This window comes from Triticum urartu, chromosome 6A (genome assembly GCF_056163025.1).
Source record: "Triticum urartu cultivar PI428250 chromosome 6A, HENAU_Tu73, whole genome shotgun sequence".
Taxonomy (NCBI): Eukaryota; Viridiplantae; Streptophyta; class Magnoliopsida; order Poales; family Poaceae; genus Triticum; species Triticum urartu.
Window position 1 is genome coordinate 80424237 of NC_141878.1, and position 21865 is coordinate 80446101.

At 47.9% G+C, this 21865-nt stretch overlaps 2 protein-coding genes and 1 non-coding gene across 7 annotated transcripts; 2 read left to right on the plus strand and 1 right to left on the minus strand.

The window, feature by feature from the left end:
- The first annotated feature begins 12438 nt into the window (after window positions 1–12438).
- Window positions 12439–15126, plus strand: LOC147964066 (uncharacterized). Its single transcript, XM_087526700.1, has 2 exons — window positions 12439–13954; window positions 14845–15126. Exon 1 carries the CDS (start codon window positions 12610–12612, stop codon window positions 13945–13947), a length of 1338 nt encoding a protein of 445 aa, XP_087382826.1. The 5' UTR covers window positions 12439–12609; the 3' UTR covers window positions 13948–13954; window positions 14845–15126.
- Window positions 14845–19438, plus strand: LOC125514432 (protein STRUBBELIG-RECEPTOR FAMILY 1). 5 transcript variants are annotated; one of them, XM_087526698.1, is made up of 11 exons: window positions 14845–14969; window positions 15602–15687; window positions 15830–15992; window positions 16080–16209; window positions 16297–16533; window positions 16642–16707; window positions 17061–17126; window positions 17228–17601; window positions 17694–17968; window positions 18111–18845; window positions 18925–19437. In XM_087526698.1, exons 2-11 carry the CDS (start codon window positions 15676–15678, stop codon window positions 19051–19053), a joined length of 2187 nt encoding a protein of 728 aa, XP_087382824.1. In that variant the 5' UTR covers window positions 14845–14969; window positions 15602–15675; the 3' UTR covers window positions 19054–19437. The 5 variants fall into 5 exon arrangements, with proteins under 5 accessions (XP_087382824.1, XP_087382825.1, XP_048535714.2 ...); XM_087526699.1 differs by having other exon boundaries at window positions 14869–14969; window positions 15509–15687; window positions 18925–19438; XM_048679760.2 differs by lacking the exons at window positions 14845–14969; window positions 15602–15687 and having other exon boundaries at window positions 15714–15992; window positions 16297–16368; window positions 16462–16533.
- On the minus strand, window positions 19235–19431 carry LOC125517843 (U2 spliceosomal RNA). The gene has a single exon (XR_007287843.2). It is a non-coding gene; the product is annotated as a U2 spliceosomal RNA (small nuclear RNA).
- Window positions 19439–21865: the final 2427 nt, after the last annotated feature.

The window sequence follows — 21865 nt, forward strand, 5'->3', positions numbered from 1 at the left end:
AGCTTTCCGGCAAGGACACCAAAAACACAATTTTCCGGATTGAGTTTGATGTCATATGCACGGAGGTTGTTGAATGTGAGACGTAAATCGTCTATTAGTGAGTCGACGTGCCTAGTTTTAATGACGATGTCGTCCACATATGCTTCAACTGTCTTGCCGTTCTGTTTCTCCAGGCATGTTTGAATCATGCGTTGGTAGGTGGCCCCAGCGTTTTTGAGCCCGAAGGGCATGGTGTTGAAGCAGAATGGCCCGTATGGGGTAATGAATGCCGTTGCGGCTTGATCGGGCTCCTTCATTTTGATTTGATGGATTCAGAATATGCGTTGAGGAAGCATAGTGAGTCGTGTCCTGCGATGGCATCGATAATCTGGTCGATGCGGGGGAGGGGGAAGGGATCCTTAGGGCAGGCCTTATTGAGGTCTTTGAAATTGACGCACATGCGCCAGGATTTATCCTTCTTTGGCACCATCACCAAGTTTGCTAGCCAGTCCGGGTGTTCAATTTCTCTAATGAATCCGGCCTCGATTAGCTTGGCTAGCTCCTCCCCCATAGCTTAACGTTTGGGTTCGGAAAAGCGCCGCAGTGTTTGTTTGACCGGTTTATATCCCTTCAATATGTTGAGGCTGTGTTCGGCCAATCTGCGTGAGATTCCTGGTATATCAGAAGGGTGCCAGGCGAATATATCCCAGTTCTCGCGCAGAAATTCTCGTAGCGCGGTGTCGACCGTTGGGTCTAGTTGTGCCCCGATAGATGTTGTCTTCTTAGGGTCCGTTGGATGGACTTGGAATTTGACTATTTCTTCTGCTGGTTTGAAGGAGGTGGATTTGGGTCGTTTGTCCAAGATTATGTCGTCCATATCCACCATGGAGCGTAATGCGATTAATTCTTTGGCTGCGAGGGCTTCAGATAATGCCTCAAGGGCCAGGGATGCAGTTTTCTTTTCGACGTGGAGTGCTATGTCCGGATCACTAGCGAGAGTGATTATGCCGTTGGGCCTAGGCATCTTGAGCTTCATATACCCATAGTGAGGTATAGCCTGGAAGCGTGTAAATGCATCTCGCCCCAATAGGGCGTGATATCCGTTGTTGAAAGGTGCCACTTGGAAGGTTAGTTCTTCGGTCTGATAGTTCTCTGGTGTGCCAAATACCACGTCGAGTGTGATTTTTCCCGCACATCACGCCTCCCGACTAGGAATAATTCCCCGGAAGGTCGTGCTACTTTGCTTGTTGATGCGGCTCCTGTCTATTTCCATTTTACTGAGTGTATCCTCGTAAATGAGGTTTAGTCCGCTGCCGCCGTCCATGAGAACCTTGGTGAGCCGAAAGCTGTCCACGATCGGACTAAGGACCAAGGCGGCTGGTGCCCGGATTGTCCTGAATTTTGGTTCGTCATCGGCATTGAAAGTTATGGCTGTGTCGATCCAAGGGTTTGTTGCTGCGATTTGGCAGACTTTGGCAAGGTTGCGGAGTGCCCTTTTACGCTTATTGTTTGAAGCGAAAGTCTCGAAGACCGTCAGTACTCTGAGGTCGTCGTCTTCTAGGGGGATATCGCTCCAGGTTATTTTTGGTGAGGATATCCTCGCCGCTCTTGGCCACCTGCCGGAGTATCCAACATGCTCTAAGGCTGTGGGTTGATATAGTATTCGGTGCTGTGTGTAACTTGCATGGTCCATCGAGCCATCCTCCAGAACGGTTTCGCATCCCGTAATGGGCTTATATTTCTTTATCATTGCGCCGGGCGTGCCACTAGGGTGCGTCCTTTTCACCTGAACGAGGGATTGGGTGGAAACCGGCGGTTCCCAGCAAGCTGCCTGAGTTTTCCAGGCGCTTTCCATTGCACGGTACTTGTATACTATGGTTGTCAAGTCTGCGAAGCATGATATGCGATGACGGTTGATGGCGTTGAGGATTCCCTCATCCGTGCAATTGCTGCAGAACACTGAGATCGCATCTTCGTCGTAGCAATCTTCAATCTTATCTTTGACAAGGAGGAATCTGGCCCAGAAGTGGTGGACCGTTTCCTGATACTGCTGACGTATGCCCATGAGAGCGCTTATATCTAGGTGGGTGGGTGGTTTGAAATCCGAACCCTGGCCCAATTTAGGATCAGGAGTTTGAAGAACCTCTGGACTTAGTAGCTCGGGCTCCGGGATGTCAGCTGATTTTTTGGGCTTGTAGTCCGATTCTATGTTCGGGGAACCGGACATGTCTTTCTGCAGGTAGGTGTCCGACTCTTCAAGTTTGGAGATCCGGACATAGTTCGTCCTCAATATAGAGGAAGAGTTGTCATCTTACTCCTCTACTACCGCTACTTGATGGGTGATCGGCGGAGTTTTAATTTCTCTCTGGTCGGGTATAAGCCCAATTCGATCATATTCTGTGGCGACCCCTAGGGCGGCGATGCGATCTAGGAGCTCGTTTAAAGATGTCAGCTCCGCCGGATCCATCTACTTGGAGTACTTGGAGTCAACATGGAGGGGATTTTTGATGACCCGAGAAGTCATCGTCGGCTTAACGGCCGAATGGGCGGTCATGATGAAGCCGCCCAGCCGGAGGGTTTGGCCTGAGGCCAGTGTTCCTCTGGAGGTGACGTTGTCCTTGAGAACAAGGCGGGCCATTGATCCTATCTTTCGACATCATAGTGGACCTCTCAATGAAAGCACCAATGTCGGTGTCAAAAACGGCGGATCTCGGGTAGGGGGTCCCGAACTGTGTGTCTAAGGTCGATGGTAACAGGAGACGGGGGACACAATGTTTACCCAGGTTCGGGTCCTCTCTATGGAGGTAATACCCTACTTCCTGCTTGATTGATCTTGATGAATATGAGTATTACAAGAGTTGATCTACCACGAGATCGTAATGGCTAAACCCTAAAAGTCTAGCTTGTCTGACTATGATTATGAGGATGTGTCTACGACCCTAGCCCTCCGGTTTATATAGACATAGGAGGGATCTAGGGTTACATAAGGTTGGTTACAGAGAAAGGAATCTTCATATTTGATCGCCAAGCTTGCCTTCCACGCCAAGGAGAGTCCCATACGGACACGGGTAGAGTCTCCGGTCTTCGTATCTTCACGGCCCATCAGTCCGACCCATATCCAATAGGTCAGACGCCCGAGGACCCCTTAGTCCCGGACTCCCTCAACGACTCCTTCTTTGCCCTCCTTGCTTGATTCTTTTTATGGTAGGTGATTATCACTTTAAATACGTGATTTCACTATAATTTATGGAGATTTCCTCCTTATTATGCTAAGTGGCCCAAAAAGCGTTACCTGAGAAATTATCAACAAAAAGAGGTGCACGAACGTGGTAAAATTCCACAAAGACTACCATGTAGGCACAAGATACCTAGTAAAATTATCACATAAATTGGACTCATCAAGGCTCGGCTGGTGCATCCCTGAGGTGATACGTGGAATTTCATTGTTGTGGAAAATTGGAGAATTGATTATTGTGTTGATGGCCTAACAGCTAAAATTTTGGTGCTGAGATTCGGACTATCCCTTGCACAAAAGGCATATTGCAACCTCCCTTTTTTATTAACTCTGATAATTTGGAGAATATTGACACCATAAAGAATGGATGGCATTCCACAAAAATGGTGTCGACAATTTTTTACGGATGTTATCATATTTCTTGTGATTTTCTTCTTACTAGTCCTGAACATTGTACATGGAATGGTTTAGGAGCCTTTGAGTGAAATTGTGCCTCTCCTTAGAGATAATGTAACGGTTATTTTGAATTAGTAAAGCTTTAAATTTTCAAAATATATTAGATTTAACGATGAAGATATGTGAGACGATCTAACGACCACGATTTGTTTAGATACAATTATGAACATATAACTGCAATAAAAATGACTACAATCCATTAATTATAGAAGAGTCTGCTAAATAAATGGTTAAATGTTTTTGTTGTGATAATTTCTAGTGATCTCTATATTTTTTTATTCTATTTTTTGCTTTTATACAATATATCACTGGTAGAAAAAGGGCCTGTTGTCCCGGTTCGTAAGGGCCTTTTGTCCCGGTTCTGAAACCGGGACTAAAGGGTCGGTACTAATGCCCTGTCCCTTTAGTCCCGGTTCAATCCAGAACCGGGACAGATGGGCCTCCACGTGGCCTGTGCGCGGAGCCCAGGCAGGAGACCCTTTGGTCCCGGTTGGTGGCACCAACCGGAACCAATAGGCATCCACGCGTCAATATTTCTGTGGCTAGGGTTTTTGTTTTTTTTGAAGGGGGGGGGGGGGTTGGGGGTTTTGGGGGGTTAATTTAGGTGTTTCATATATTATGTTAGCTAGCTATAATTAATAGAGAGAAGTGTCCTCTCTTATATCCGTGCTTGGTCGACGCTACGTACTATACATACGTATAGAGAGGACTAGACACGCTAGCTAGCTAGTAAGCAAACGAAGGAAACAGAAGATCGTCATGAATATATATGCATACAGAGAGAAGTGATATCGACCACCTCTCCTTCTCCGAGAGATTGGTCGAACAACAAGTTCTCGTATATATATCCGACACTATCCGCTACATATATATACAATAATTATCTCTTACAAATATAATCATACGGACTCAGGGTCCACATAGTATTCTCCGTCTTCAGCGATCACGTGGTCAAGAAAGAATGCCGCCAATTCCTCTTGAATTGCTCGCATGCGAGCTGGTGCTAGGAGTTCATCCCGCTTCCGAAACATCTAATTTAAAGAAGGGGGTCAATACATATATATATGAATGAATGAAACTCAACACAAATGATGGTAATAAAATAAAATTGTGAATGTTGTTATTTAGGTACTCCATATTGTTCGTCAGTGTAGCCCCGCTCACAGGTCGTGTGGCGGATAGACTCACAAACGTAATATCCACAGAAATCATTCCCTTGTTCCTGTCACAACCACTTTACAAGAAATAGAGGTCAATCAAACTGATAAGCAAGAATGCCAAATGGTATTGATGAAACTAGCGCTAAATAGTGGGTGTGAGATACATGTGGTCGTCGGTGTCGGACACTACATCCACGTCCCAAAAGTGACGTGGGCGTCGAAGCCCACGCCACTTGTGGGACGTGGATGTAGTGTCCGACACCGACGGTACATGTATCTCACACCGATGATACTTTCTATTTAGGCTTTCTCCTCTACCGCTCGGCGACCCTCGACGACCCTCGTTCCCGATAAAATAAAGAGGAAGAAGAAGAAAAAAAGAGGAGAAGAAAGAATAGAGGAGAAGAACTCCTCTATTCTTTCTTCTCCTTTTTTTTCTTCTTCCTCTTCTTTTTTATCCTCTTCTTCCTCATGTTCGAGAGGATCGCCGAGGGGTCGGGAGGTTGCCTAGTGTCAAAGGATTCAACAAAACCATGTCTTCATCATTAGGCGAAAGTAACAGGTGCATGATGGTACGAAGCTCTCCAAAGTTATTTTGGAACGGAGTCCCAGATAGGATAATTCGCTTTTTGGTACAAAGTTCAGCAAGAACCTTCCAAATATCGTTATTTGGAAGGCCTTTGCTGAAATTCATACAAAAAGGCAAATTATCCTATCCGGGACAACATTCCAAAATAACTTTGGAGGACTTCATCATGCCCTGGTTACTTCCGGCTAATGATGAAGCCATGGTTTTCTTCAATACTTTGACACTAGGAAACCTCTCTCGACCCCTCGGCGATCCTCGACCCCTCGAACCCTCGACGACCCTGGAACCCTCGACCCCTAGACGACCCTGGAACCCTCGACCCTCGATCCCTCGACCCTATAGAACCCTCGAACCCTCGACCCTGAAACCCTCGACCCTTGACCCCTTAAGAAGAGGAAGAAGAAGACAAAAAAGAGGAGAAGAAGAAAGAATAGAGGAGAAGAAGTTTTCTTCTCCTCTATTCCTTCTTCTTCTCCTCTTTTTTTTCTCCTCTTCTTCCCGACCCTCGCCCCCTCGAACACTTGGCGACCCTCGACCCTCTACCCTAGCTAGTTCCCGACCCTCGCCCCCTCGACCCCTCGAGCACTTGGCAACCCTCGACCCTCTACCCTAGTTAGTTCCCGACCCTCGCCCCCACGAACCCTCGAACACTCGGTTACCCTCGAACCCTCGGCGACCCCCTCCCCCCATCATGTCGAAGTTATCGGGGAGGGGGTATATCGATCCCCCTCATGTCGAAGTTATCTGGTAGGGGGTATATCGACAATGACATACCCGATACATACATACATAGCCACATGCATCCATACATATATGAACAAAATTAATATCTACTAATTAACAACCTAAATAAAAAAACTAATACATATCTGCATGCACACACACATACACTGCACACACATACACATACATACACATATACACTACACACATGCATACATATCTCAAAAAACTAACAGAGGCGGGCGGCGGAGGCGGGGTGCGGCGGCAAACCGGCGGCGGCGCGGCAAGCGGAGCGTGGCCAGGCGGCGGCGTCGAGGCAGAGCACGGCGGGCAGCGGCGGCGAACCGGCGGCGGCGCGGCAAGCGGAGCACGGTCAGGCGGCGTCATCGGGGCAGAGCACGGCGGGCGGCGGCGTCGGGGCGCGGCAAGAGAGCACGGCTGGAGGCGGCGGCAGGGCGCGGCGGGGGAGAGAGGAGGAGAGGAGGGGAACGGCACGACGACTCATAGTGGGAGCGGGCCAGGAAGGCGTCGGGGTAGGGCTCGGCGGCGGCGGCGAGGACGGTGAAGTGGAGCAGCCTGACGGCGTCGGGGCAGGGCTCGGCGGTGGCGGAGGCAACGACGAGGGGCAGGGCTCGGCGGCGGCGACGACGCGAGAGGGGCAGCCTGGCGGCATCGACGATGAGGAATAGGAGCAGTTGGCGGAAATTTCCCAAGTGTTGTATATATAGCCAGAGCATTGGTCCTGGTTCGTGGCACGAACCGGGACGAATGCCTACCTATGGTCCCGGTTCGTGCCACCAACCGGGACCAAATGCCAATTTTCAGCAGCCCAAAGGGCGGGAAGCGGCGGCGGCCTTTGGTCCCGGTTGGTGGCACCAACCGTGACCAATGCCCCCTTTAGTCCCGATTGGAGCCACCAACCGGGACCAAAGGCCTTGTGCTGCCCCGCGCCCAAATGTTTAGTCCCACCTCGCTAGTTGAGAGGGAGCCGCACCTGTTTATAAGGTGCGGTGCGCCTTCCCTCTCGAGCTCCTCTCTAAAGCAGGCTTTCGGGCCTAACCATGCAATGTGTGCCTGTGGGCCTACTGGGCCTCCCGCGGGCCTGAATCCTGGCCCATGATAGGGTTTCTAGTCATATTCAGGCCGTGGGTGCCCAGTAGGTGGCACTTTTTTTGTTTTTTTGTTTTTTTGTTTCTACTTACAACAAAATACTTATTGTTGCTATATTTAATTTGTTTCCAGTTTTTTTGTTTTGTTTTCTGCATTATTTATTACGAGGGAAGGGACTAATGGTCATGGTATTACGAGGCCGTGGGTGCCCAGTCGTATTCAGGCCGTGGGTGCCTAGTAGGTGCCCAGTAGGGAAGGGACTAATGGTCATGGTATTACGAGGGCCGAACCATAAGACATGAAAGCATTTCAAATGAACTCTGAAAAAGTTGAAAGTTGGCATGGTATCATAATTTCACCCACATAGCATGTGCATGTACAAAACGGACAATGGTAGCATGTTCGCGTGTTACAAAGTTGGCATGGTATCATCATAATAGTTGCGGGAGAAAGTCTTCACTTTTTCTTCGCTTGTGTCATTTGCTTATTGCGCCGTAACCATGGATAATCTTCATTATTTATCAGGATGCTTGGGTCAGCCTTGACATTGAAGGAAGGAATTTCATGAAACTTTTCATAATCTTCAGACATGTCTGTCTTGCCGTCCACTCCCAGGATGTCCCTTTTTCCTGAAAGAACTATGTGGCGCTTTGGCTCATCGTATGATGTATTCGCTTCCTTATCTTTTCTTTTTCTCGGTTTGGTAGACTTGTCCTTCACATAGATAACCTGTGCCACATCATGGGCTAGGACGAACGGTTCGTCAGTGTACCCAAGATTTTTCAGATCCATTGTTGTCATTCCGTACTGTGGGTCTCGCCGTCAACATCACCAGGGTCATCTCGTCTGATCTTATACCGCAATGCACCGCATACCGGGCATGCGTTCAGATCCTTGTATGCACCGCGGTAGAGGATGCAGTCATTAGGGCATGCATGTATCTTCTCCACCTCCAATCCTAGAGGGCATACGACCTTCTTTGCTGCGTATGTACTGTCGAGCAATTCATTATCCTTTGGAAGCTTCTTCTTCAATATTTTCAGTAGCTTCTCAAATCCTTTGTTAGCCACAACATTCTCTGCCTTCCACTGCAGCAATTCTAGTATGGTACCGAGCTTTGTGTTGCCATCTTCGCAATTGGGGTATAACCCTTTTTTGTGATCCTCTAACATGCGATCGAACTTCAGCTTCTCCTTTTGACTTTCGCATTGCGTCCTTGCATCGACAATGACCCGGCGGAGATCATCATCACCGGGCACATCGTCTGGTTCCTCTTGATCTTCAGCAGCTTCACCCGTTGCAGCATCATTGAGCACATCGTCTGGTTCCTCTTGATCTTCACCAGCCCCCCCCCCCCCGTTGCAGCATCACCGTATTCAGGGGGCACATAGTTGTCATCGTACTCTTCTTCTTCACCGTCTTCCATCATAACCCCTATTTCTCCGTGCCTCGTCCAAACATTATAGTGTGGCATGAAACCCTTGTAAAGCAGGTGGGAGTGAAGGATTTTCCGGTTAGAGTAAGACCTCGTATTCCCACATTCAGTGCATGGACAACACATAAAACCATTCTGCTTGTTTGCCTCAGCCGCATCGAGAAACTCATGCACGCCCTTAATGTACTCGTGGGTGTGTCTGTCACCGTACATCCATTGCCGGTTCATCTGCGTGCATTATATATAATTAAGTGTCCAAATTAATAGAAGTTCATCATCACATTAAAACCAAAGTGCATACATAGTTCTCATCTAACAACATATAGCTCTCCAGAGCATCTAATTAATTAAACCATACATTGAAACTATGCAAAACATTTCAATGCGAAAACAAATGCGATCATAATCGCAACCAAGGTAACAATTGATCCAACGGCATAATGATACCAAGCCTCGGTATGAATGGCATATTTTCTAATCTTTCTAATCTTCAAGCGCATTGCATCCATCTTGATCTTGTGATCATCGACGACATCCGCAACATGCAACTCCAATATCATCTTCTCCTCCTCAATTTTTTTATTTTTTCCTTCAACAAATTGTTTTCTTCTTCAACTAAATTTAACCTCTCGACAATAGGGTCGGTTGGCATTTCCGATTCACATACATCCTACATAAATAAAATCTATGTCACATTGGTCGGCATAATTTTCATAAAAAATAAATGAACCAATAGTTATAAAGATAATATATATACCACATCCAAATCATAGACAGGACGAGGGCCGACGGGGGCGGATACCAAAACCATCGCACTATATAAGATGCAATAATAAAAGTAAGAAAATAATACAAGTATCTATGTAAACATACAAGTAAGAATATTTTTCCTTTCAGAAAGAAGATAAGAACAAGAGGCTCACCACGGTGGTGCCGGCGATGAGCTCGGCGCGGGTGATCGACGGCGGTGAAGACGGGGATGGGGCGTGACGGACCGCTAAACGTAGACAAATATTATGGAAAATGGAGCTTGGAGGTCGAGCTTGGAGAGGAGAAAGCTTAAGTAGTGTGGCTCGGGCATTCCATCGAACACCCTGTGTGCATAGGAGGTGAGCTAGAGCACCACCAAGCCCTCTCCCCCTCGGCCAGAGAAAAACAGAGCACTGGGATGCTCTGCTCGCGAGCGAGGGGTATATATAGGCACCTCATTGGTCCCGGTTGGTGACATGAGCCGGGACTAAAGGGGAGCCTTTGGTCTCGGTTCAAGCCATGAACCGGGACCGATGGTGGTGGGCCAGGAGCGAGGCACATTGGTCCCGGTTCAACCCACCAACCGGGACCAAAAGGTCCAGATGAACCGGGACCAATGGCCCACGTGGCCCGGCCGGCCCCCTGGGGTCACGAACCGGGACCAATGCCCACATTGGTCCCGGTTCTGGACTGAACCGGGACTAATGGGCTATCCCGGCCTGGACCAAAGCCCTGTTTTCTACTAGTGTATATTAGATAGATTGTTGTGTGAACCATATATGTTCATTTTTTGGACTATATGGTAGCTAACTGGTTTTCCTAGTTGCAGTCAGGTATGATTAAATAATAGTAATATATAAAAATTTGAAGTTTTTAAATAATTAATTAAAAGGTTAAACATAAACAAAAAAAAATAGAGTGCTTCTTATGTGTGAAACTGAACGGGCCATATATTAGCGTTTCTTATAAACCTAAGTGGCACATAAACATAAGCATATGCATTATAATTAATCAATTCATTCACCCAGATGGTCATAACAATTATTGTATATAGGTAATATACTGTAGGTTTATCTTATGCTTCTTAATTATGACACCAACGGCTCCATTCATCGGGCGGTACATGGGGCAAGTGTGATTCTATGAGTACGCATTTCCATAATATAGTTGTGGTGTAGCAATTGTATTGATGTGTGTGCATTGCTCCGCAGCCCCAATGCTTTGGAGGACATCGTGCGAGCCCTCGACCCTTGGTGGTGGGTCCTCGATGGAGCACCAATGGCGGTAGTGTGGTGGTGTCTACAAGGACAGTGTGTGGCGTTGATGTTGTTGGTGCAATGAATGGTGGCCATGTCATAGGGTGACTTGTCTATGGTGCCAACGTGAGGGATGGACACCATGTGTCGGTCGGCGCATCACGACTTGCGTATCCATGCATTGGGCGTCGTGTTATTGAGTAGGCATCATTGACGGTGCATAGTGGTTGGTGGTGGCACTCCAGGTACTACTTATACTGGTATGGAGGTGCCACCGTTCATTCACTCATTGCTCCATCCCACGTATCCCTACTGCCTCTCCGTTTGACGATGCCACAAACCACCTCGTCGCTGGTCACATGGCCGGATGATGGTCCCTCCTTTCCCGCCGCCTTGCTGTCAACTCCTTTGAATCTTTGATGATATTGGTCGTCCCGTCATCTCCTCCTCTGACATTGCTGCCACCGATGTCGACATCTTTGATGCTACTTCCCACTTGCCCTTTTCCCTTTCCTTCTGTTTGCCGCCTCTTTTAGCTATGGGTGACGCGGCTACCGACTCGTCGCCTCTTCGGCTAGACATGGGCACATAGCCTTCTCTCTTCCTCCTTTGACACCAATCATCACATCAACAAAAAAAGCAATCCCCACCTTCCTGCCGTTATAAGAATCATGGTGTCAAACATTGCATCGTAGAGTAAATTGTGTTACCAACCGTTGTGCCCAACACTGAATAGATCCTTAAAAAAATGTAAATAGACCGGGGTGACTTCTTTTGCACCATTTGAAAATGCACAAATAGAACCCAAATTATTTCCCCCACTTTTCATTCTTCACTCTTCATTCCACAACAAGCAACGCCATCAGCCCATCACGCACACTACTGGGCACTCGCTCCCCCATCTGCTAACTCCAACCAAACCCTAGACCCCGATCTCGTCACTATCCACCCGAGCGGATTGGCGGCCGACTGACCGCACCATGGCCTCGGCATGGCCGCCAATTTTCAAACACTGGATTCAGTCTTTACTCCAAGACTTCGGCGACGAACTCCTGGAGGAGATCGTCATCTGCCTGCCCACCCCTGCCGTGCTTGCCCCCGCCTCCACCGCTTGCCCCCGTTTCCGCGGAATCATCATTGAATGCTCCTTTCTTCGATGCTTCAACAAAACGCCATCCACCCCCGCTCCTCGGACTCGTCGACGACAAAGGTGGCTTCAGCTTTCACAGGCGCCCTACTCCTCCGCCCCAGTCGCCCGTGCCCTCGCCGATGCCGCGGATTTCACATACTCCTTTGTCCCCAAGCCCAGCGATGGAAGCTCCTGGTGTCCCTGCGACGTCCGCGTCCTCCTTGAGGGCAGAGCGTCTCGGGAAATCATCACAAACCTCATGGTGTGAGATCCATTGTCACGGCGCTACGTGCTATTTCCACCCATACCTATGGACCTGGCACTCGCGGTCGAGGAGAAATCACGAGGATTCAAGCCCTTACTCGCACCCATTGGCGAGGATGAGGGCGTGACGACCTTCAAGGTGATATGGGTGAACTCCTGGCAGAAGGAAGCGGAGAAGATCGCCGAGAGGCCGTTCGATAGAACGGAAAAAAAACAGCACGCACCGAATTTTTCCTCTCCTCACGTGGTAATTTTCCTTCGGCCTTTCTTTTGGAAAATAATACTCCTTTTTAAGGCGAAAAAATACTCCCAAAACGTTGAACCAAACGAGGCACACGCCCTCCCGCCCGGATAGACCCGGAAATTCGTTCGGTTCTTTTTTTTTTTCTGGATCGGCCGTCCCATTCCCCAAAAACTGCGGCGGCCCTGCTATCTCCGACGAAAACCCTAACCACGCACCGCACACTACTCCGTCCCCTGAGCTGCAACTCTGACCGCGGCGGCGGCCGATTCGCTGCCCGCCATGGCCTCGACGGTGGCGCCGGTCGCCGGACGCCGAACTCAGTCGGTGCTCACGGACCTCCGCGACGAGCTCCTGGAGGAGATTTTCCTCCGCCTGCCCACCCCGGCGGAGCTCGCGCGCGCCTGCACCGCGCGCGCCTCCTTCCGCCGCATCATCACCGAGCGCTCCTTCCTCCGCAGCTACCGCAAACGCCACCCGCCGCCGCTCCTGGGGTTCGTGGATGACGAAGTTGGCTGTGGCTTCCACCCCGCCCAGGCGCCCCACCCCTCCGCCCCGCTCGCCCGTGCCCTCGCCGACGCAGCCGATTTCACCTACTCCTTCGTCCCCAAACACGGCGAGGGGCACGTGTGGGTCCCGTGCGACGCCCGTGATGGCCGTGTCCTTCTCGAAGACGGACAAATTTGGGAGGCCTTCAGACACCTTGCCGTCTGCGATCCATTGTTTCGCCGCTACGCGCAGCTCCCACCCGTTCCGTGGAACCTGGCACTCCAGGAGAAAGGCACTGTACGAACCAAGTACTTACTCATGCCCGTTGCCGAGGGTGAGGATGAGACATTGTTCAAGGTGATATGCTTGGCTAACTATAATACCAAGCTGGTTGCATTTCTATTCTCTTCCGTCACAGGAGAATGGTGCATAGCCGCAACTATCAGCTGGAGCTCTTTGGGTAGCCAGATGTGGCAACACTTCAGAGGTTGCGAATACCGTGGCGCGTCCTGTTTTGACTGCGCGCGCGGCTCCTACTACTCGGCATCGACTTTTAACGACAAGCTGCTTGTGTTGGACACAAGGAAAATGGAGTTTTGCACTGTCGATGATCGTACTGGCTACCATATAAACCTCAGATGTCTGCCTGGCCAGCACGAAGACGTTCTGGACATCTATGTGCCATCCCGATGCCGGCCTGGCCAGAGTAGAAGTCTGCCTCGCATTGTTGTGGGTAGAGAAGGAGCCCTTGAGATGTTTTCTCTTGTTGGTGATCACACTCCAAATGGCTCTTTTCATCTCTATCATACCAGTCAGCAAAATAATGGCCAGTCTTCCAAGGAATGGCAGCTGGAGAATATTATACCGTTGCCCGGCAAGTATGACTATTTCACTGTGGGTGCAGCTGAGGGATTCTTATTCCTTGGAGCCACTACAGAAGATCAGCTGGACATTGTTGAAGGCGACCCTATGAGCTTGTTGACGACTGAGTGGAATGTAGATTATTTTGCATTGGATGTCAAGACTTCTGAACTTACTAAGGTTTGTAGGAGGAGGAGGCAATTCTTCCATAAAGAAGATGTTCACTGCTACTTTGGCTTCCCCCGGTCGTTGTCAAAACCGAGTATATGATGAAGTGGTAAGTTTATTTTGTTTATATTTGGCGTGCTTTGGGAACTGTGTGTTGGCCAGTTGGCTAGTGGCGCGTGTCCGGCTGCGTGCCCAGCCTGCCACCCGCGTTCGAGCCCCGGGCTCCGCAAGGTGTGACTGGGTTGTTTCTTCTTAATTAAAATGCCACAGGGCTAATCCCAGTTGGTCTAGTTTTAAGAACAGAGCAGTGGCCGGTTGGTTAGAGCACATGCCAATAAGCTCACCCCTCCGTGCTCGAGGCGTGGCCTCCGCATGGTGCCTCACTTCTGCCTAAACAACATACAGTTTTTCTTTTGAGACAACGAGCTCCCTCGTCGATTTTTATTAGAGAAAAACAACATATAGTTAAGGGAGGGAAACTTCCCCCTTTAACCATGTATTTTAATTTTTTGGCGTGCTTTGCTGTCCTAATTGTGCATGCTGAGAGTTATTGTTTCATGCTATTTTGAGAACATATCTAGCCATTAAAGGTGGTCATGATTTATTTATGTCCTGTTCAATAGTTGTCAGGCAACCTGCCAGTTAAAGAAAACAAATTCATTACATAGCAGGAAAGGTATCTCTATCCCACCAAATTTGCATATTATGCTCATCAGTTAATGTTTGAGGGCCATTCACATTTTTGGAAAGGCTTTAATTTACCATTCACATCTTAAGTTCCTGCTACTATTGTTGTATACTGCTTCCTAACTGAAATAAGAATATTTGATGGCTATGGAACATTTGAAAGCATGAACGAGCAGCTTATGTACATTTAGTTTGAAACTGTACTGTTTTTTGAGTTTCGCATGAAAGACATTACTGTGAAACTATGGAAGCATATTTCTGTTGCATTTAGATGACTTGCGTGTTATCAGTTTTAATTGAATATATCTGCAGGGATCAACTCGCTTTGCTTTTGGGGTTCTTGTACTTGGGCCATGTATCTGATGCCTTTGATGAAATGGAGGATGGGCATGATGGTGCTGAGAAATATGCTCACTGGATATAGCACTCAAGCCTTGGTATTATTCATTAAGAATTAGCCATCATGTATTTTCTATGGTTGTATTAGACTTTTTTAAGCAAAGACATGTTGTAAACAAGCTGAATTTGTTGAACTCTATCTGTAATGAGTGTTGTACTGTACTTTTGTACTGGAAGCATGACATTGTCTGTTTATCCTTGTTCAGTGCTCTGCTCAGCATGCTCATGCATCATCTTGCTTTTAAGCATCTGATGATTTGTTACAGGTTATTGTTGCCCATGCTGTTTTCAGTGTCCGAGTTAGTGTTTTGTTGGGTGCCTTTTTAGAGTCAGGAAAGCAACATTGATCTTGTCATGTTCAAGTCACATTTTGACTTTTGAGGCTTCTGGAAAAAAGAAAAAACATGCTTCATGCTTCATCCTATAACATTCAGTTATCCTCATCTTGTAAGCGAGACACCCTACTTTTCCTTGTTGATCTCACACATATGCTCATTGTGTTTGTGTTTTCGCCGTACATGCTTTTTAATGGTTGCTATCATGTTTATTTACTGCAAATACTCCACCTCTTTTCCAGCTGGGCATGTTTTTTGATCGAGAACAATTTTCTGCAAGTCTGGGCAGCACTAAAACTTCTCCCCAATCATGCTTGTCTAATTTTGTTTGCAAGGGATAACTTGCAGAGCATGTCTGAAGAAACGCAAGAAAAGGAGTGACCCATTGACACAAGTTGCCAACCACCGAATGAGTCAACAGGTAGGTGACCAGAAACTCATCATATAATACTATACTGCATGCTGGTGCTTAAGAAAATCCATCACACAGCCACTCTTTTATGTATATATGCTTGCCTGGCTCTGTGGCTGCTAGTTATCATCTTGCTTGTCGTTGCCGCCAGTGTTGCACCTTGAATCAAGATCCATCCATGGAGCCAATGCAAGGAAGAGTGCAGATGTGGATGCTCCTATGGCTCGCCTTCTGCTTGCTCGAGCATTCGCATTCGCTGGTGTTTCCGTTCCCCATGCCGTTCTTCGCCCCTTCCTACACCAACCAGCAAGACGGTGAGAAGAATCTGAAAAACTTTTCTTAGTCTTGCAGTGCAATGCATGTATGCTAAGTCCATTTTCCCTCTTATTTTGCTGGTGCAGTTGATGCTGTGAACGAGCTGTACGCGTCACTGGGCTCGCCGGACCTTCGTGGTTGGGCTGCTTCGGGAGGAGACCCTTGCGAGGAGGCATGGCAAGGGGTGCAGTGCCTCGGCCCCAACATAACCGAAATGTTAGCTGTTCTTTCAGAATCTCTGGTACCATGCCGAGCTTCATGCATTATCCAATTCACAGAAAAGCTTTTTATTGAACCTGACAGAGTACTCAAAGGCGTGGGTCTAGAAGGGAAGCTGAGCGAGGCACTCGGAGAGCTCACTGCTATTACAAGATTGTTTGTGAATTTACATCATATTTCAGTTCTACTTTCTGTCTACTACCACTTCAGTTTATTTATTGACATTGTTTTTGGTTTATGTTCATGCAGGGACCTGTCATCAAACAACCTCGCCGGTGAGCTGCTGCAGTCAATGGCAATGCTCAAATCCCTTTCGGCACTGTGGGTAGCTGAGTATTATGCTTCCTAATTAGTACTATGCAGGGATACTCTCTTCCTGGTAGTTTGTGGTTAAATGCATTGTTTTTCTGAATTTGCAATGTGCTGCAGGCATGTGCACAACAACAGGCTAACCGGGACACTCGATGTGCTGCGTGATCTTCCACTGAAAGACCTGTAATTACTTTACCAATTTACACAGATACCTCCTTAGCTCATACTCCCTCCGTCCGGAAATACTTGTCATCAAAATAGATAAAAAGAGATGTATCTACTTGTCATCTAAATGGATAAAAGGGGATGTATCTAGATGTATTTTAGTTCTAGATACATCTCTTTTTATCTATTTTGATGACAAGTATTTTCGGACGGAGGGAGTACTGTGAAACGATGGTCACACTACTCCTTGACGAGATAACGTGCAAAATCCTGCGTGTTGTTGGGAGGGAAAAAACATTTCCATGAAACAAAGGTCTGACTGCATTTCTCGCATGCCCATTCCTGAATCTTGATTCTGTGAACGTTTACAGGAACGTGGAGAACAATCAATTTGCAGGATCCATCCCAAAGAAGATGCTCAGCATCCCAAAATTTCTGTAAGAACTCCATCCTCTTTTATCGAGATTCAAGAGCCAAAAGAGCTTGGCTAACTACTGGCTGCCTAATAAATCAATATTTTTGCCTGAATTTTCTGCAGAAGAAACGGCAACCATTTCACCCTTCCGATCCCCGGTTCCTCTCCGACTCCGGCAATGTCGTCTCCTTCTCCAGCTGCGCATCCTCACATTACTGTAATTCCCGCAGTTACTCCACAGGACACTACACATGGCGGTGGTCTTCAGAGGCACGCCAACAAGGTTTCTCCGGCAAAGGCTGCCGGATTCAGCATTCTTGCTGCCAGTTTATTAACCATTGCTGTCGTTATGACCATGTTCGCAACCTCGAGACGGCGGCAGGAGATGTCCACTTGGGAAGGGCACCTGAGGGCAATTGTGAGGTGCGTGGCAATCTGGACAAGGAAGCCTCCTAAGCTAGGTGCACCTGCCTACCCTGACAAACAACACGGTACAGGTACATGAAAAACAATGCTGAAATTTTATCATGAAAAATTAAGAACCTACACGTTCTGATATCAATTCCCATTGTTGATTTGATCATTGAAGTTGCTGCAAATGACATTGTGGGGAGCACTCTGGGAGATTGCACAAAGGTGGCGGGTTTATCGGCACAGACACCTCTCAAGAACTACAGCATGTCAAGCATTGTTTCAGATAAGAATGTTCAGTGCGGGTCAGAAGAAGGCAAACCCTTGACGGTTTCCTTCGAGTTCTTCACTGTTGCATCTCTGCAACAGTGCACCAACAGCTTCAGCGATGAGAATTTTCTGCGAGAAACTCGGTTCGGCAAAATCTATCTAGCAGAGCGCCCAGAATGCAAGGTAAATTGAACTGTATGTAGAACCTCCATTCCTAATTGTGTCATATTGAGTTTCTTTATAGTACTAGAGTACTATCCCTTTTTCCTGTTGGAAACTTTGTGGTGTTATTGACATCATCTTCCCATGATCACATTTCTTCTAGTATGCGGTGCTGAAGCTTCGCGACACGGCTACGAAAATGGCGGCTGACGAGTTTTTGGAGAATGTTCGGACCGTCGCCGAGCTTCGACACCCCAACATAGAAGAGCTTGTGGGTTGCTGCATGGAGCACGGACAGAGGCTGCTCGTGTACAAACATTTTAGCGAACACACATTGGACGACATGATCCACCGCGGCAGCAGCCACGCTGCTGATCCCGGCAACAAGTTCCTGTGGGAAGCTCGGATCGCCGTGGCCCTCGAGGCCGCCAAGGCTCTCGAGTACCTCCATGACGGCGGCGGCGGCCAGGAGGGACATGTGGCCGTTGTCCACGGACATTTCAGGCCGGAGCATGTCCTTGTCGATGGCGAGGCGCGGGTGCGCGTGTCCGGGTGCGGCCTCGCCCCGTTCGTGCCACCGTCAGCGTCAGGAGCTACTACGGACTGGCATGACGACACACTGAGCTACGTCAGCCCGCCGGAAGAAGCGGCAACGACGGAGGCGGCCACAGGCCGCGACGTGTACTGCTTCGGTGTGGTGATGCTGCAGCTCCTGACGGGGCGCAGGCCCTACGACAATGTGCGGCCGCGAGGGGAGAGGCTGCTGGTGCCATGGGCTGGCGCGCGGCTGCATGACCTGAGCGCTCTGCGCAGGATGGCCGACCCACGCCTCCGGGGCACGCCGGTGCCGGTCAGGTCCCTGTCACGGTTCGCGGACATCATCAGCAGATGCGTGCAGGTAACTGAAGCTCGACCGTCTCTGGTTTCTCGTTTGCTCGGGCTGCTGCGTTGTCGTAATGGAGTTTGCCTATGTGCAGCAGGAGGCCGAGTTCCGGCCGGCGATGGCGGAGGTGGTGCAGGACCTGATGGGCGCCACGGAAGAGGCGCGCATGGCCGACTACTGCGGAGAGCTATCGCCAGTGCCGGCAGAGTACCAACTTGTGTGAACTGCTCGCTCTGATTGACATACAAAACTGCCAAACATGTCCTCACCATTAGCATAGAATGCATCTTCTATGGTACTCACTAAGCCATTTACTGTGCTGCATTGCCTTTGATCTCAGGCTGGACGCACTGTTTCAAGCAAATTATTTTTCCAGCAAAGGGGAATTCTTGGGTTTGATTTGGTTGGGGTGTGCCGGGTCTGGGCTGTAGTGCAACGCCCGGACGACACTTGAAGGCCCTAATAGCAAACTATTGTGGTGGACCCTTCCCTGTAAAAAATAAATTTAATATCGTTGTGGGCATTTGGCCCACATATCAGATATTAAACTGATAAGAATAGATACTACGCTTGATCTTAGCCAAAAGATCGAGAAAGGTATGATTTAAAACTTTGCCCTCCCTTTCCTTTTATGGCTTCTTAGGCCAACTCCATGGCGTGTGCCGGCGAGGTGGGACTAAACGAAACTAAGAGTTGCAGTGAGTATTAACAAACCTGTATCTGCCTGTGCTTCCACGTAAGTTGGGCCTGATGATAAGAAGTCTACGAAGAAAGTTCGACGGCGGTGAAAGTGTTCGGTTTTCCGTCTAGAATAGTACTAAGTTGTACGCCAACCTACCCCGCGGGTCACCGCACCTGCTCTCCATCGTTACCCATCGCATTTGAGCTCAAGATAATCTAGGCCAGCTCAGCTACAGCCTACAGGTATGTACAACATGAACAGAACAAAAGGCCAGCATCAACGTCCAGTGTGACATCGGAGCCTGGAGAGTAAATTGCAAAAAACCACCACATTAGGGGACGCTAAAACAGAAAACCACTACCTTTCGGTTTTTTTTTTCAAAAAACCACCACGTTTGAGCTGACAGTTGTCAAAAAACACCGATCGCACGGTTTGGCGTGTCTGATTGAAAAACTGGCCTGTTGGGCCCAATGTCAGGCGCCACGTGGACAGGGGGAGACGGCACCCGTCACGCGCGCCGTTAGACGGCGTCGCACTGACCTAATGAGCTGGCCCGACCTAGCCATTTCGCCCAGATCGCATCTAGTCGTCCTAGGTCACTTCCCGCATGGCGACCGGCGGTGGCGGCGGCGGCGTTGACAACGGCGGCGGCGTTGACAACGGCATCGGCGTTGACGACGGAGGCGCATCCGGTGACGGTAGGGACGACCGCGACCTCTCCATCGCCGATGCTGGTGGCCGCCCCGTCCTTCCTCGCTCTCCGACGGCGTTCCTTGGTACGTTTGGCGCCTCTCGATCCGCCGGCGTCAGCGGAGATGAGCGCGGCGAGGATTGCAACATCTTCAAATCTGACGACATTGAGGCACGTGCGACCGCCAAACTGGCCCAGGTCTGAAAGGCCAATCCAGGGCGGAGCCACCGCTTCACATCCGGCCTCGGCGGCGTGGAGTGAGTGTTTCCAAAATTCTCTTTTTGATTATGCCAGTGTAATTGAACAATTTGAGTGATTATGCTACTGTAGTTGAACACTTTGAGTGATTTTGCTAGTGTAGCTAGACTCTTTCATATGTATGAATCTCAATTTAGGAATTAGGGTTTGAATCTCATTTTCAACAGTTGAACAGAATAATTTTGATGAAGTGAATGTACTGTTAAGTGAATAACTGAATTTAGTTTTAACTTAGCTCAGTTATGTTTACATAGCTCAGTTTTAACTTAATTGTGGATAACTGAATTTAGTTTAGTTTAAACTTAACTTAGCTCAGTTAGTTTTAACTTAGCTTAATTTATGGATAACTGAATTTAGTTTTAACTTAGCTCAGTTTTAACTTAAAGCAGATTTTTACTGGATTTACTGAACTGTGGATAACTGAATTTACTGAATTTCACTGTTAACTTAGTTTTAATTTAGTTTTAACTTAGCTGAGTTTTAACATAAATCAGATTTTTACTGTTAACTGAATATGAGCTTAATTGTGGTTAACTGAATTGATTGTTAACTGAATTTACTGTTATCTGAATTGACTGTTAACTGAATTTAGTGTTATCTGAATTTACTGTTAAAACTGAATGGTCTTAACTGAATGTAATGCTAACTGAACTTGTAGTTTGGATGATGATGAACCATGGGATGTGAGGTTTCATTTCCAAGGCCGTGACAATCTGGAAAGGACATTATGTGAATCAGATATCACATATATCAACATGTTAGCTATTATTGGGATAGAGGGCTATGATCAAAAGGATTCAATGTACTATGTGAAGCAAGAAGGTGTAGGAATGGCAGGCATGCAGCTAATCCAATCTGAGGAAGATGTAGAAGAAATGTTGATATTGTATGAGGAGAAGAGGTGTGTTACTATCACAGTAATGAAAGGAAGAGACTCAGAGATGGCAAAGTGCCAGATCAACGTTGGAGATGGATGTGAAAAGAAGATTCCAATTTCTGAGATTGGTTGTCCAAAGGTGTACAATATAGATGATGCAGGTGTGCTCTACCAAAGTCAGACCACTGAACATACATCAGATATGTGTGCTCCAGTTGTTAGTGCTCATACAGAGGACTCTTATGGAGAATATCTCTTCACTCAGCAGAGTTGCATTGTTAAAAAGGGGAAGGACATAGCTGGTGTCAAAGAGTTAGATGATTTTCTTAATGAGTTTGCTGATGACAGTCTAGTACTACAAGGAGAAGAAAGAATGGAAGAGGATGAGTTGATGGAGACAGAGGAGAATGATGTGGATAGCTCTGAAGAGGAGATAGATGAAGAGGAGCAGGATGATGCAGATTTGCAGCAGAAAATAAAAGATCTCAAGAGGAAGAGGGTTTATGAAGGTGATTCAAAGCCAGAAG

Bases quoted from the DNA above. Each gene is read 5' to 3' on its own strand.
- LOC147964066 (XM_087526700.1), top strand. From the start codon at position 12,610: ATGGCCTCGACGGTGGCGCCGGTCGCCGGACGCCGAACTCAGTCGGTG.
- LOC125514432 (XM_048679756.2), top strand. From the start codon at position 15,767: ATGTATATATGCTTGCCTGGCTCTGTGGCTGCTAGTTATCATCTTGCT. The intron at 16,534-16,641 runs GTGGGTAGCTGA...AATGTGCTGCAG, and splicing joins CTCAAATCCCTTTCGGCACT to GCATGTGCACAACAACAGGC. The intron at 17,602-17,693 runs GTACATGAAAAA...TGATCATTGAAG, and splicing joins TGACAAACAACACGGTACAG to TTGCTGCAAATGACATTGTG.